The 17310-nt window shown below is 37.4% G+C and overlaps 1 protein-coding gene across 1 annotated transcript; it reads left to right on the top strand.

Moving 5' to 3' along the window:
- Positions 1-11445: 11445 nt before the first annotated feature.
- LOC116256910 (L-type lectin-domain containing receptor kinase S.4-like) lies at positions 11446-14014 on the top strand. Its single transcript, XM_031633460.2, has 2 exons — positions 11446-13795; positions 13932-14014. Exon 1 carries the CDS (start codon positions 11725-11727, stop codon positions 13789-13791), a length of 2067 nt encoding a protein of 688 aa, XP_031489320.1. The 5' UTR covers positions 11446-11724; the 3' UTR covers positions 13792-13795; positions 13932-14014.
- The last annotated feature ends 3296 nt before the right edge of the window (positions 14015-17310 follow it).

The following is a 17310-nucleotide window of genomic DNA, read 5'->3' as shown; positions in this document are numbered from 1 at the left end:
AGGATCCTGTTGGGTCAAGCTGTACTACTTTCTTTTCTAAAGATCCTATCTTTATTTCTACTGCAGCTAGTGCTTTTTCTATGTCATCCATTCTATTTTCTGCTACAAGGATTATTTTATCTATAGTGTCATCTTTTTGTCCTGTAGTCTTTTCTAGAATAAATTGATACAGTCTTTCTTCCAAACAGAATTTACATGTTTCAGCCATACAAATTTTACATTGTAATCTAAGTTCTATAGTAGGACACCCATTACAAAATATGCATGAGTGGTCACTACTTCCTGATCTATGTTTCAATTTATGTTCATGTTTATGTTCTATCTTAGCTAAAGCTTTCGAAATATGTAACTCCTTTTAGATTCAGATTTCTTTAATAATTGAAACGAATGGATGTGTTAATGGATGGGGAGCAGTGTTAAAAAGGAAGCCCAACAAATATGCTTCCAAAGTAGCAGAGGTCATTTGCAGATACAACAATGGCCACTACAAAAAAAAAAGGACTTTCTAGTAGTATAGACCAGGAAATCCTTGCTGTAATACATGGGTTAAACAGTTTTCGCTTGTTTTTGCTCAATAAAAAAGAAATAGTAGTTAGAACAGTTTGTGATGCTATTGTAAAATTCTATGAAAATAAGAATTCAAAAAAAAGAAGCTAAAGAAGATGGATATCCTTTAAAGATACCCTTATAAATCAGAATTATAAAGTGACATTTGAATACATAAAGGGAGAAGACAATTGTCCAGCCGATATGTTAAGTAGACATAAAAAAGATGAATAGAGACATTGATGTTTATGAATCCGAGATTAGAAGACTTAATAAAAATATAAGCTATCTTGACCAATCTAGAGAAAGACTACATGACCTTGACCATGCCTTCTCCATTGAAATAAGGAAAGTTAGTGATAACTTATTAGATGTTCTCTTAAGTATGCAACAGTTAGTCGCCGCCATGAAACAAGTAAGAGTTCGAGCATCCTCATGTCATTCCTCTATTGGTTTCAGATAACTATACCCCACATCATGTAGGAATGATTTAAATTATCTCCACATAGACATTAACTATGCTAGACAATATAGAATGCATTGTTTCACTTATCATTTTTCTTACTACAGGACAAGATGGCCTCTACGAGCCAATTGCCTCTTGACCCAGACCTATGATTATCAATCTTTTCTCCTCATCCAAATTTGGTGTTTCGAACCTCACCAGGCCTCATCCTTGATTTAAATGACCATATCCATCCTTCTAGACAAGCTCTGGCAAAAAAAATGAAATCCCTCATACCTAAAAATCCTTTCCTTATTAGCCAGCCATTTAAACCTAAATAACAAGCAACTTCAATCCAAAACTCTCCATGGATCATATACCCCTCTGTCCGCAAAGCCTGGATGCTTATCTTACTCTAGAAAGAAGCTTAAATGCAGCCCAAGTAGAGATAAGTTGGCGAAAGAAAGAAACAAAGAGCTAAATGAAAAAATACAAGCTGTAGAGTCAGAAAACAGAATCCTCAGGGAATACGCTGAGGAAGAAATCAGAAAATTAAGAGAAAAAAGGGAGATGGTTCCCCCAAATATTCCACAAGTCAAGGAGCAGATCTATAGTTTGGTGCTGAAGGCAAAAAGGAAAGAACAAGTCAATATGAAGAATCTACAAAGGACAATAGCATGAAATTCAAAAAAGAGGAAGCCTAGTTTGGAATTTGCTTTGATTAAATACAGACATGACCACCATGTAGATAATTTTTTCTGTGAATGTGAAAAAAGATTTTCAATTATACAAGCCACCCTTAACCTTAGAAAGTGGCAAGACCAGGATATCCAGGGAGTAAAACTTTCTCCCAAGACTCTTCTAGAGCAAGGATTTTGAACCGGATCATGATTACCAAAGAAGAGCAAGTAAAACATATTGATTTTCATTGGCGGTTGGCATATATGGTAAGAAGAATGTTCAAAATTGGAGATATAAAACCTTATGGTTATGTTAACTTAGACATTGAATCTGTTCCTCCCTCTTATGAATACCCATATGAAGCAAAACAGGAAATTATGATCAATATAAACACTTCATTTTTTCCCCTGCAAGCTAGACAATTGGGTTACTGAAAAATTTTGCATCCCTTACCAAAGTGTCTTATGTATAAACCCTGGCATCTGTGAACATTTTTGTCAAGTCCAAGATAGTAACCTAGCAGAATGGGCAGGTGACGATCAGAATGTTGGAGCAGTCATCCAGAGAGATGACAATGAAGACAAGTGGAATGTTGGTGATGAAGGAGGATGGGATAATAACGAACAATATGAAGAAGAGATTGTAGAAGAAATGGGAAATAACTAAAAAGGAGTAGGGACGAAGCTGCTGAGTCCTACCCTAATGTTTGTAAATGTAAAATTCCAGGATCGGTAAAACTTGGCCCTTGCAAGTAATAGTTAAACTTCCCATGGGTATAGTGCTTCCCATGTAAAACTTAAGCATCATCCGTTTGAGAATGTACGTAATAAATGTATCTTTGGGAAAATCTCCCAAATTAAAAATAGGATTTGTATTGTAGATTATCACTTCAAAATCTGCCTTGGAAAAACGCTCCAAGATAAGTATGAGTTTTACGTTTGTAAATTTTTGGAATAAAAATTTACCCTGTGACATACCCTATAAGATAAGCACTGGGTCATATCCTAAGGCAAATCATCTCAAGGAGCCTCTAGAAGATTGTTGTAGTTGCTGACTTTCTTTATGTAAAATAAAGCAACGTTGCGTGGAGATAAAGGAAATAAAGACGAAAGAATCTCATACACATCAAAAAAGTGAAAGTAACAAGACACGCGGCGTCTCATTTGAGAAAAAGTGAAGGCAGTTACTGTAGCAGTCACTGTAGTGCACTGTAGCACTGGGGCAGACACTATTACGCACTATAGCACTTTTTGACCTTTTGGACACGATCGACTGCCACCTCATCTAGCAACACCCCCCCCCCCCCCCCCCCGAATCGAGTACTTACAAGTGCTTTGTCCTGCTCTCTTCCTTTCCTCCTTCCTCTTCTTTTCCTTTCCACTCTTCTCCTCTGCCTCCCATGCCGTAAAAGTGAACCGGGGCTTTTTTGTGCAATTTTGGCCCCCTTCATGTACCTCAAATTCTAAAGCTTTTGTGGCTATATGTGGTTGTAATTTAATTTTTCCTTCACCAATTTCTACACCTAGATATTCTCTGTGTTTTCAGAAGAATTGTGTCCTTTTGCTACTTATTATCAGGTCGCATGTCTATAGAAAAATGATATATTTGATTAATTCTTAAAATAGTTTGTTGAATAAATAAATTATTCATGTGGCTTTCATACTTTTCCATATTGTCTGTGCATATTGAACTATGATTTTAATATTTTAAAATAACAACAAATTTAATTTAGTAGACAACTTTTTTTCATTATCACTTATTGATAATTATTAAATCAGGTGACCCATATTAGTTCTCAATTACAAAATACATTGTTTAAGGAAATTTTTTCATTTCATTGAGTTGATTAAATAATTTGCTTTACATATGCATAAAGAGTGTTCAATGATGTCAAAGTTTTATTCATTCCACATCATCACTAGCTCTTTGGGTTCGCCCTCTTAATATATTAGTTTTCTTAATTACATAATTACAACAACTTATAAATTGATCCATTTGCACATTGAATTGTTTATCTTTCAAACAAATTGGTTCTACAATTTTTTCATATTAAATATATTTATTTGATATTAATTTTCATATTTCTTAAAATGTCAATTTTGTTGAAATTCCTTAATTAAAGTTTTCATTATTATTTGTAATTAAATAAATACATTATTTAAGATATCCTGCTTAGTTGATTTCTTAACTATATTAGTTGACTTGATTACATAAAAATGTAAATGTCAATTAATTAATTTAAATTATTTTGTATGATGTAATTGTAAATATTTTAAGTCAAATTCTGTATATGGCAACTATAAGGCCATTATTATTCATAACTCCATGAAAGTCATTAGCAACTAGTAGGGGTTTTTTAATAGAAAATTTACATTCTAATCATACAATGATGTTAAGTTGGTACGTTTGGATAGACCTCTTGCCCAAAACATCTAAAGATTGTGGATTCGGATGTCAGGTGACAGTTTGAATTCATATACCATCTCACTTTGGATATCAGCTCATGGTTCGGATTCGGATATCATGTTACAATTTGGATTCGGATATCAGCTTATGGTTTGGATTCCGACATCAAGTTACAGTTTGGATTCAAATTCGAGTCCAATCGGATGTTATTTCTTAAATCCAAATCCGATTTGATTTCTTGATGGGATGTTAAATTTCTTTTCATACCTGATCTTTTTAAAGCAATTTGGATGGATATCCAGTATGAATCCAATCCATTGACATCCCTACATATGGCAGTGGACCAACCCCATGATCCCTATGATCTCCACAAAAGAAAAACAGAGTTGGAGGGAATATTGTCCTTGGTCCACTCACAAGCCAAATTCTTCCAAAGTTGGTTCAACCAGCTGAGGCATAATGTGGAAAATGCAGCTTAGCTAAGGATATATCAAATCAAAATAATTGTTCTTCAAGGAGAAAAAAATTCACAACCACAAAAGAAAAACCACTCACCTTTACTTGCTGCAGAGGTTCCCACCAACCTTTGCTGCACAGAGGGAACAAGAATTTAAACTTTTAAAGCCAGAATGCCACTAACAGAAGCACAACACTCCCATTTCCTGACCTTTTCAAAATTGAATGAGCAAGTTGGCTGGGAGGGTAAGCTGATTGAAAGTTGGTTGGCACTAAAAATGAAAAATCCTATGCTATAAATCCAGTTGTTGATTTCCATGTATTCGTCTCATCATTGTTTATTTGCATAAAAAAGATGGACAAAATTAAGGTTTGGTAGCTAAAAGGTTTCTCAAATATTCTACGCTAAAGTTTGCAATCACACAACAGTACATCAACAGCACATGGAATTTGTTCACATGAAGACAACGGAATAGACTAGAGAGCTTGAAGAAAGAAAGTCTTGTCAATCAATTTGAAGGCAGAACCATATTTTCAATGCTCATCTGCTCATACACCGTGCATGTTTTCTACAGATATGAAGTACAACTCAGTGTGATTGCACTTGGATGGCATGTATCAAGAAAATATTGAATTATTTGAAAATATGCAGAGGCTTCTAATTCCTTAAAAGCCCTAATCCCTTTACATGTGCTTGCCTAGTAAAAATTGCCCTAATCCACGATTGAGGAGCTCCAGTTTGGATGACAGAATCATTGATTTCCAGTAAGGGTTCACATGCTCACTTGCATCAAAAGAAAAGGCCCTTATGATGGCCTCTTAGAAAGGGAAGGGTAGGTGCATTCAGATGGAGGGGAAGAAACCGAAGCATTGTGTCAGATCGTCTGCATCGATCTATCGGCACCATAGCCTCTCACCAATGAAAGGGTTGCCTCAAATGAGGATATCGGGAAGAGGGGAAAACAAGTCAACCATTGCCCAAGTTGCAGTAGGTACCAGCCATACTTTTGTTTTGAAGCTGAGGAGTTGCTTTTTCCATTCCTTCCCCCAAAAAACCGATGTTTTGGGGGAAACCAAGTTATGTGAAACGGTGTCATCCAAACACGCCCTAAAGGATTAGCATAAGAGTAACAATGAGACTGGAAAGAAAGAAAACGATTCCCTTTCGCTTCTTTGTTCCGGAGTCCACCATCATCTTTTACAGGAACCAGTAAAAGAAAAGGAAGGCAATTACGGTATTGATCAAAATCACGATTTCTGACAAAAACAAATTACTATAGGCTGAAAGCACTCGAAGCAGAAGGCAAATCAAATATTTTCTGTTTTTGTCAAGGAAACGGGTCATTCTGGTATGGATAAAACAGGGTGCGCAAATGAAGAAAGGAAGCCAGTGAATAGGGAGAAGATCTGTGCTTAATCAGGACAGTTTCTGGTGCTCTAAGTCGTGTTTTCCGCTCTCTGTGCGTCTCCTCCATAGAGAGAGAGAGAGAGAGAACAGGGCAAGCGGTGGTGGCGATGAGGAAAAAAGGGCGGGAAAATAAAGGGGGGAGTGGGGGTTGTTCATGGATGGGCAATCTTCACTGCCGCTATATAACTGGCTGAGATCATTTGCAACTTTTCTTGAAAATGCGTCTGTAATGCAAATGAACAATCACAAATGACGCCTATGAAAAACATTAGTGACGTTATCCTGTAAGTGTTGTTAAAGACCACATGAACCATTACCTTTTAATTCAACCTATAAGATGCTACTTGAATCAGGGTCATTGAAGTCCATGGGAGGCACAATATTTAGTGACACAGTTGCACACATTACTGAAAACTTGTAACTAAAGAACACGCTGGAAGAGTGCCAAGCTCAACCTTCAGCAACACATTAGCTCTGCATCACCGAAAACCAGACCAGACATGACTGCTTTCCACGTCGTTAAAGACTACAAGTTGGGCCATGCAACAGCAACCCATATCACTAAAAACCATGCCAACTCAACCTTTAGCGGGGCTTGATGGTTTCGAATTTTCATTGAATAATGAAAATTTCAGAATCATAATTGCTCCTCAAACTGAAATGGAATCAAAGTTTCAAAGTTTCACTTTCTTAATTTCAAAAACAAAATACCATGTTTGTTTAATATTCCCAATTTCTTAAAAAAACAAGCATTTTGATTCTAAAATTCCATGATTCTAGATATACCAAATGCCCATTAAAGACAACTTTTAGTGATGAAACCACTTAATTTCTTGGAGATTGTGCCAGCTCAATCTTTGGTAATGATATCAACTCTTATGTCAGAGAAGAGTTTGCCTTTAATGATGTGTTCTCCTTTAGCGTCACTAAAGGCTGGCTTTTGATGGCATGATTGTGTTTCATGTTATTGAAGATTACCACCGTTTGTCTATTTCATGTCACGTTCAGATGGCCAGGCTTATTAAAAAACAACAAGTAACAAGTTTCTGAAAATGTTTTCAGAGAGAGGATGAGGTAGGTCGACTAGATCCGAAGTATCATGCATTCCATTATTTGGTGCACTAAAGTCGACTCCTTAACCGCCCAATGCCCAAGCTTATTGAAAAACAAGTATCTGAAAATGTTTCCACAGAGAGGATGAGGTAGGTCGACTAGATCCAAAGTATCATGCATTCCATTATTGGACACTAATACAACTTTCCTCAATGCATGAAACTCTCAATGGAAAAATCTATGTGAATCAATGGATTAGTTGCTAGAGGTTATGATTGCAGGGAATGCTAGCTCGAACAGCTTATTTGTGGCCTTAAGGAATAATGGAGTGAACAATGAATTCATCGTGATTAATGATGACTGCCGTATCTATAAGAAACATTAATGAAAGGTTTTTGTAATTTTGTGTGCATAAGTAGACAATAAGTTGTTAGTTAGTAATAATTTAGAGTTCTTGAAGCCTGCCAACAGTTAGTTGAATGTTTATTTTAAGACCTTTTCTTGGAATTAAAGCGAAGAGAGACTATTCAACATCCAATTGGATTTGGATTTGGATACGAATTCAGATCGGATTTATTTTTCAACAGACATTCTATATCTAATGCTTTTACATTTTGAAAATCAATTGATTTCGGTCCAAATTCAGATTTAGATTCAAATATGAATGCAAAAATTAGAATCAGATCGGATGCAGATTGTGAAATTGAATTTCGGATTCACATATGACATTTTTTTTTTTGTATTTGAATCTGAATATGTAAATAACCGAAAATTGGATTCAATTAAGGATAATCTGATTCATATAAGATCTGTTGATATCCTTAGATTTGTATCTTTTGTATACATAAATTCATTGATTAGTAAAAGTGGGGGATAAGACCCCTGGCAACGGTTTGATGAAGTACGGCTGAATTTGCATCAATGTTCATATAGAGGCTAGTTTACATGGGTCCCAATTTAGATCTTTCAAATTGAAGCTCTTGAAACTTGCCCCTCAGAGATCGTTTGACAGCAAGTAAGATACACTATATGAGTGTTTTATGAATCTGCTCCAAAGATTGTGCCCGAACTATTGTTTTGTGGTTATAGCCTAATTCTTATTTGGCCTAACCTTTGGAACATATTCATGAGACAATCTAATGTTTCATCAATCTGGTCTAATTTTTAGAACAAATTCATAGGACAGACACATAGTATCCTTCTTGCCAAACCATCCCTTAGAGTTGGTTTGGTAACAGTATTATATTATTATTTTTTGATGAACTTGCTCAAAAAAATTGAGTTGGTTTCATAGAATACTGTGTTATAAATCTAGCATAATTTTTAGTAAATTCATAAAATAATAACAATTTGTTACAACCGCCAAATAGCCTTAAGGACCATAAATGAGTGGTTCTGACCAATTAATTAAATTAAGTCTTTTATCTTTTGGTATGGTTGATAGATGAATGGCACGACATTGACTAGACCTGATAGCTTCGGATATTTTTGGAGAACGAGTGGATTAAAAGCCTGCCAATGTTGTTGTGCACTGGCTGCGATATGGACCCGAAGTTGGTTTTGTACGCCCTACTGGTGCCCAAAAATTTAGTGCACCAGTATGGTCAACAAAGAGAATGCCCTGGTTAATAAAAAAAGGAAAAAAAGAAATGGAAAGATAAAAAAAAAACAAATTAAAAAATGAAAAGACTAAAAAGGATATTTTTTAAAAATAATTTTCAAAATATCCCAACTACCTACTCTTTTTCTTTTGGTGTATTTTTGTTGCATCCACCGAGCGGCGCACTCACTCCCATATGGACCTGGTAACTTGGAGGTAAATGTTGGCATGCATCAGTTTCGGGTGGTCCTCAACCTTTCATGATCAGTAAAGTCTGGAGAGAACTGTTAGCCCAAAACATCTCCTTGTAGCTCATCCACCTTAAAGCGAGGACAATGTGTTCCCTCCAAGAGGGACTTGCTATTTCCATGTTCAGAATGGAGACAAGCGATCATTCCTTTACAAACTTACACAAGTCAAATTTTACCAACATCCAAAGGCACCATGGAAGTAGGGTGGTAGAAGATTAAATGAAATTGCAACAGAAATAAAAAATTTCGGTGGTAATATATGCCCATTGTTTGTAACAAGTCCGTCAATCTCTTTTCTTCAATTTCATAGAACAAAGTTAGTTCCAAATGAAACACTTTTAGATTTTAGCATAGATTGATTATGCGGTTCTATCTCTAATATGAAGCAATATCCCCTAATTAGTAGTTCAGCTGCCATTTTCTTTGCTAAAATACAGGGACATTATGTGTTCTTTTATAGTTTGCAAGACAATTCCTAACACTTTGGGCATCTTAAGATACAACACGCAATAGCTTCAAGGGGTGCAGCATAATTGGTTGACCAAGCTGATGGTAGAATCTACACTCTAAAAAATAAGATGACCACACTCAAGTTGAAAGGTATACCCTAACATTCATCGAGGGTCATTCGAGTCTTTGTGGGTGGTGGAGTTGTTAACCTTTTGCGCATCCAAAGACCACATGCAATAGAATAGAGTTTTGCTGTTAAGAAAAAAGATCTCTCACCAAATTAACCTAAAGAATTCTTTAGAAGGTAAGAAACTGCACGCAGAGCTGCTCAGATTAAGGCGCACTTCCAGCTTCTCTCACCTGCTCCACGTTCATATGTCTAAGTCTGAGTTCAGCAGTCTTATCGTCGTGGTCGCTTTCTTTATTCTCCATTACTTGTCTTGATGTGATAAGTCCAAAGGAAGAAGATTTGTTTCTTCCTCTTGAAAGAAGAGCATCTTGAGTAACTTACCTGAATAACATTATCTTACTCGATAATTTCGACCATGGAAATCAAATGATATCGTGAAGACTACTCCCCTTGTCAATTTATTGCCACTTTCAAAAAAAGTCATACAACAAATCATTTTCCGAAAGAAACTTGTCATATTTGCGTATGGTCGTAGGGGCGACAGATTTGGAAATAATCTCTCACGCACAAACTGCCAATAAAAAGGATAAGAAATTTTCAGTATCAGTCCTAAGGATTTAGCAATAATAAGAAACGCTGCTAACAAATTTTTGATATTTATAAAACACACACAATCTTTTCTATTGTTCATAAAAATGAAATTTTAATCAATTAAATCCTTATGAAAAACTTGACCTAGGTTAATGAGATAAATTAACTAAAATACCTTTAGCATAAACACATTACATGTTAACTGGTTTGTCCCCTTTGTCCCTTCTTGTGGAAGGGGTAGGTTTGAGAAGAGATGGACGTTCCAATGCAAAACAGGTAATTTTTTGTTTCTTTTCAATGTTGCCCTTTTAAAAAGGAGTCCTTTTCGTTAAACATAAAGGATGTAACATAACAATTTGCCGTGTCAGGAACCCAAGAAATAACATGTTCCCGTCTTTTTATATGTACCAAATGCTAGTTGTTTCACGTTTAAATATGTCTAAATTAGTTATATTTTCTTTATACCAAAAGTACTTGGTCTTTTTTTTAATGTCAAGAAGTCATGCAAGAAAATCATAAGCATATTTGCAAAATTACGTATATTTCTTGTGCTTTTTGAAGAGAGCAAAATAACAATTTTCAGCAATTTAAGAGTTATTTTCAGTGTTTGTAACTGTCCTTGAAAAGACTTGTATGGTGCATTGAAACAATAGCCGAGTTCCATAACTTTGTGTCGCGCTATCCCGATCATGATTTTCCTATTTAACAAAGGAAAGGAAGGGGCTTTCCCAAATTTACGTGTATTTTTAATTATTGTCTATTCTTTAAATGCGTCTTTCAAAATTTATGTAGAGCAAAAGAGGCCAGAACTTTAGCAAAAAACAAACAAAACAGAAAACGTGAAGCAACCAAAAGTCAAAACATGCTTTTGTCTTTCCAATTTTAAACGAACTGGCTGAACCCCATCGGGTGGGTTTAAGGGCATAAGACAGCAGTCGCCGACTCGCCGTCCACCAAAGACCAGATAATTCAAAAAGTTTCAAACTTAGAACATGTTTTTTCTTATGTCCCACCACGGGTTAGGCTCTTCTGGTAACGTGTTTGATTGATTAAACAAATGTATCATGTTGAAAACTTTACACGTAACTAATGTTTTGGCTCGTACCCATTGTTCGATCTCCTGTAGATTTTCCAAGATTCATCTCTCGTTTTCTTTTCACCAACAAAATGTTCAATCTCTAGACTTTAGGTACTAGGTTAATTTATTTTGAAAACACAAAAAAAAAAATCTTGCGAAAAGTACTATTGGATGTAAACGATCGATTTTTTAACTCTTAAACAACTTCTTTTCCCTTAGTTATCAAAGATTTGACGAACTTCATATAAACAAGATTAAAACCTGGCCTTGGTTTATATACGTGCAGTTGTTTTTCAGATTGTTAGGCTCAAAAGGTTGATGTAGTTGGAATCCCAAAGACAGTTCTGGTGCTTTGATCATGATGCTAATTAGAAAGACCCAAATTGCGGAATTAATGCGGCTTGACTTCAAGCGCGTTGTCTTATCGTCCACACGAGCCAACAATTTGAAAGTTTGACAATCATGAGGACAAAAATGGCGGTTCCTTGCTGAAGAAGAAGTCAAGGAAGTGCCACCTAGAACAGAGACGCCGCCATTTCGGACTAGCGACTCCCCTTTCATAGAAGACGAACACTGCCACTAGATTCTCCCATTAGAGAGAGAGAGGGAGCAACAAGCCCTCGTTCTCGATGGCTTTCTTGTTCCTTTTGATTCTTTTGGTTGTTCAACCTGCTTCTTCTGCAATTCAAGCTGGCTTCATCTTCAATGGCTTCCAAGGGGCGAACCTGACTATAGACGGCTCGACGAGGATCACCAGCAATGGGCTTCTACAGCTTAGCAATGACTCCCACATCCAAACGGCCGGTCACGCCTTCTACCCTCTTCCCTTTCCTTTCAAGAACAACTCCCATCCTTCCTCTAATGGCACAGTGGTCTCCTTCAGCACGCGCTTCGTCTTCGCAATATCTTCCGAAATTCCAGGCCTAGCGGGCCATGGCCTCGCCTTCACTCTCTCCCCCAACCCCGGCGTCCCCGGAAGCCTCGGCCTCTACTTCCTCGGCCTCTTAAACGAGAGCAACCTGGGGGATCCTTCCAATCACATCTTCGCCGTCGAGTTCGACACCAGCAAGGACCCGACCTTCAAGGACATCGACGGCAACCACGTTGGTATCGACATCAACAACTTGATCTCCAATGATTCTGCCACCGCTGCCTACTTCACGAAGGATGACCAGAATAAATCCATCGATCTGCAAAGTGGGTCGCCGATTCTCGCCTGGATCGACTACGAAAGCAACCGCCGGTTGCTTAATGTGAGCATCGCCCCTGCAGCGGATCCGATCAAGCCAACAAAGCCACTTCTCTCCTTCAACGTCGATCTTTCCCCCATCCTCAATGATTTGATGTACGTTGGCTTCTCCTGTGGTGTTGGAAAGCAGTCCAGCGATCAATACATGTTGGGATGGAGCTTCGCCATCAATGGAGAAGCGGAGGCCATCGACCTCTCTCGCCTTCCCTCTCTTCCAAAACGGGCCTCGACGGGTCGACCAACGGTACCTCTCGTCAACGCAGTGGCGGGGACTATCGGAGCTTTTATAGCAGTGATCGTGCTCTTCATTTCCGGCTACGTGTTCTATAGGAGGAGGAAGCTCTCGGATGTGATGGAAGATTGGGAGAAAGAGTACCCACATAGGTTCTCTTACAGGACGCTCTACAGAGCGACCAAAGGTTTCAGCAGGAAGGAGCTGTTGGGCTCCGGAGGCTTCGGCACCGTCTTCAAAGGCATCCTCCCGGGAGCTTCCACGCCAGTTGCGGTGAAGAGAGTCACGCACAATGGAAAACAAGGGCTGAGGGAGTTCGTAGCAGAGATCTCGAGCTTGGGGAGGTTGAGACACAGGAACCTGGTTCAATTGCAGGGATGGTGCAGAAGGCAAGAGGAACTGCTGCTCGTATATGATTTCATGCCCAATGGGAGTCTGGACAACATCCTCTTCGATGACCAGAAAGCGAGACACCTGTTGTGGGAGCAAAGGTTCAACATCCTAAAGGGGATTGCGAGCGTGCTGCTGTATCTGCACGAAGGGTGGGAGCAGGTGGTAGTGCACAGGGACGTGAAGGCCAGCAACGTCCTGTTGGACGCCGAGATGAACGGGAGGTTGGGCGATTTTGGGCTGGCCAGACTCCATGAGCACAACAAGAACCCGCAGACGACGCGCTTGGTTGGGACCTTCGGCTATATGGCGCCGGAGCTTTCTCGCACAAACAAGGCCACGAGAAAGGTGGATGTCTTCGCCTTCGGGGCCTTGCTCCTCGAGGTAGCCTGTGGGAAGAGGCCCATTCATCTGTGTACTTGGTCCAGGGAAGAAGAAGAAGAAGAAGCAGCAGCGGTAGTAGTTGCAGAAGACGCGGCGCCAGCCAGGCAGGGGACTGAGGAGGATATCGTGTTGGCTGAATGGGTGCTCAAGTGGTGGAAGAGGGGGCAGATCACGAGGGCAGTGGACCATAGGCTGGAAGGGAGGTACGAGCCGGACGAGGCTGAGCTGGTGCTGAAGCTTGGGTTGCTGTGCTCGCAGGCGACGCCGGAGGCGAGGCCGACGATGCGTCGGGTGGTTCAGTGCCTAGAGGCCGAGGCCTCCGTCCACCAAGGGCTTGTCTTGGACGGCTTGATGCTGCAGGAAGACTATGGTTTCGACCAACTTGTCCTTTCCACCTGTGCTTCCATGTCCTTTCGTTCAAGTTCCACTTCTTCTTACTGATTTTGTACGGTTTGGTATTACTTTTTCCTTTTTTTTTTTCCTTCTTTTAATTGAATCATGGAAGAGTATGATGCTTGTTGTGATATATTTTGTTAAGCACCTACTCATGGATCTTGTTCTTTTCAACTTTTTCTTTCAAGAGCGGAACGGTAAGAGCGCCTTCCCTCTCCGTCAGACTTGGGCATGCTTCAGGTTGCAGTATCAGATTACCAGCATGGTTCACATGAATGATCAATTCAGGTTCGAAATGAAAAAAGCCTATTGATCAAATGACATGTTTAATAGAAATCTCATTGTTAGCCATGTAAAGCAATCGTATGGCCACAACCAATATCTAGTCAACAAATGTCAATCGAAATGCCATGGTCACCATCTTATTTGAAAGTAACTATGCCCTTTCATTGACCAACAAGCTATGAAAGAAATAAATGAAGTATCTTTAATTCACATATTACAAATCCTCACACATTTCATGGCAAACAAGCACTACAAAAAATCAAGGTATTACTGACGGCTAGAAGATGTCAGTGAAACATGTTCATGCATTGGTAATGGCTTTTTCGACATTTGCGTTGATCGTTGGTGAAGAGAGTGTCGATCAAAATCGATAGCGTACATACCAGCTGGGCTCGTCAATGTAGAGACCGTCACCAATGCACCAAACATGTAGGTAAATATAGATTACAGACGTTCAAGCGCATTGGTAATAGTATATTTACTGACATTACCCTGGACATCAGTCAAACTTTATATTGACAATGGTCTTGGACATTGATAAAGTCAGTAAAACTTGAATCGACTTTCAACAAACATTGCTATTAAGCTTTATCGACACAATTTTATGCCTTGGTAAAAGTGTTGTAATTTGTTTTTCTAATCTGAGTAAGACAGTTTTTTCGAAAATACAAATAATTAACTTGCTTACATATTTCATATATCAAATGAAACAAATGAAATAGTTAAATGTTCATAAACGAAAAAAATATATGTAACAAATGTTCAAAATTATATTACAATACAAGTGACTCACTAAAGTTCAAAGTTACAAAAACATAAACATAAATTGATACTACAGTAACATCTACGCAGATGTCGAAATTAGGCAAGTTTGGTGGTCTCGTCTTGTTTAAATGAACATTAAGAAAACATATTAAGACTATCACGATTGAAGTTTAACAAATAGAACTCATTACATCAAATTTAATGCTATATAACATACCTCACTAAGTTGTTGTGTCATAAATTGAGTAACTTGACCCTAAAATTCTTGTAATTGCTGTTGAGTTTTAAGAAATTTTAAGGACTGACACCGAAGTCAAATTATAATTTACAAATCTTTATTGACATTCACCGAAAAGTGTAAACAGAAATCTATTGAAGTTCAAGGAAATGTATTACTGACATTCAAACTAATGTCGTGTAGATGTAGTCACCAATGACATCATCCGAAATCTATTGAAGTTCAAGGAAATGTATTACTGACATTCAAACTAATGTCGTGTAGATGTAGTCACCAATGACATCATCCGAAATCTATTGAAGTTCAAGGAAATGTATTACTGACATTCAAACTAATGTCGTGTAGATGTAGTCACCAATGACATCATCCGAACATCGGTGAAAACTTTGACTGATGTTAGATAAACGTTGGTCAAAGTACCTTGCCGATGTTCTCATAGTCCATGATGAATAAACATACAATTATTGACATTTTCCTACATGTTAGCAAAGATTTTCTTTTTTTCTTTTTACATAATTTATGAGATTGATTATTCCAGGAATAAAAATTTTCAATACACTATGCAAATGAAATTTCTTATGTTAAGCACAAGTAACCGTCATAAGTTGGCTGCTTGCAACATTCCACCATTTGCTTAACATCTTGTTTAATCTCTTCAATGTTTTGGATTCTATGCTTCTTCTGTTTTGTTCTCTTTCAATTTAAGTTTAAATTACAGCAAACAGGTAAAGAGCAATATACAATAATTGATATTATTGCTTAACCATCCACCAGCAATTGAATCAACTTGAATTAGTTCTAAATTTCTAATTAACCAACTCAATGAGGAGGGGAACGGATCTAGCATCCATTAAAATTTCATTGCTTTCTATAAGAATGCACGATTAAGGCAAGGTTAAGATATTCGTACAAGAAGAAGTTTTAGACTGAAAAGAAAATTTTACCTCATATGTGATCCTTAGAGGTCGTTTGATTGCTGTCCATTGGGACAAGACAGACAGGACGTCCAGTCTATTATAATATTGTCTTGTCCTCATTGTCACAGAACACTAAGTTCTTCTTGTCCAGCATTTGTTTCGCATATGTTTGTTCTGTTGGTCTTGTCTAACGTTTGTTTTTGTCCTGTCTGATCTATCTATTCTATCTGATGTTTGTGTCTTGCATGGTTAGTTCTATCTGTTCTGTCTAGTGTTTGTTTATGTTCTGTTTGAACTGTCTGTTCTATCCGGTGTTTGTATTTCCTCTAATCAGTTTTGGCTATTATATTTCTCTTGTCCGCTATATGATATCTTATTTTTTGAACATGTTATATTGAAACAAGTATAAAATTCATAACATGTTATATGTAAATCAATACATTCGATAACACGATCCATAATATTATAGTAAAATCAACTCTTTCAATAGAGGCATATATATAACAAAAACATCATTACTGTAAAATGTTCAAACACATATATAATCACCAATATCAAGTAAAACTACAAAATACAAATAGTTAAAATGTTCAACTGTTCTAAGCTATGTTGGAGTACATTAACATAAAAATATGGTTCCTATATAGTCATCTTCTGTCCTACACACTACTCTTCCTATCAAAGCCATGTAATACTTGAGAAGAGGCATCACTATCTGGTCCTACATTTCAAAAATTAAAAAGACAATCAAATAATTAGATTATCACCATAAAGTAATAACTAAAAACAGGTTGTGAGTGAAAGAAATCCAAACTTAAGCACGTTCCCTTTCAATGCTATATACATAGGGAAAAACGATATATATATATATATATATATATATATAGAGAGAGAGAGAGAGAGAGAGAGAGAGAGAGAGAGAGAGAGAGATTGGTTGTTCCTACTGTCCAAACTGTACTGCACATAGAGATCTTCTATCACTATATATTGGGCACATGAGACTCAACAAAATTTTACAACTTTTTTTATATGGAAAACATGATCTATACAAGGAATTGCAAGCTTTTGAGTTTTGAATTTCCTTGAATGCCTGAAACATCTGTTGGTACTTAGATAATCTAATTGCCATCTTTACTAAACATATGATTCAGATAAAGAATATTGAACAAATAGAAGAAAGAACTCAAGTCAAAGGAAAACAAGGTAATCATAAAACCATAGATCAGGGATAATAGACAACAGAGAAGGGAGAACGAAAAACAGAGAACAAAGAGATGAAAGAGAGAGAAAGAGATTGATAAAATTCATCAATGCAATCGCTTATCAAAAATATCAAGCAACCTACAAGTTTTTTATTTTTTT

The sequence above is a fragment of the Nymphaea colorata genome, chromosome 6 (assembly GCF_008831285.2).
Source record: "Nymphaea colorata isolate Beijing-Zhang1983 chromosome 6, ASM883128v2, whole genome shotgun sequence".
NCBI classification, from domain to species: Eukaryota; Viridiplantae; Streptophyta; class Magnoliopsida; order Nymphaeales; family Nymphaeaceae; genus Nymphaea; species Nymphaea colorata.
Note: the sequence above shows the minus strand (reverse complement) of the source record. Positions and strands in the feature narration are given on the sequence as shown.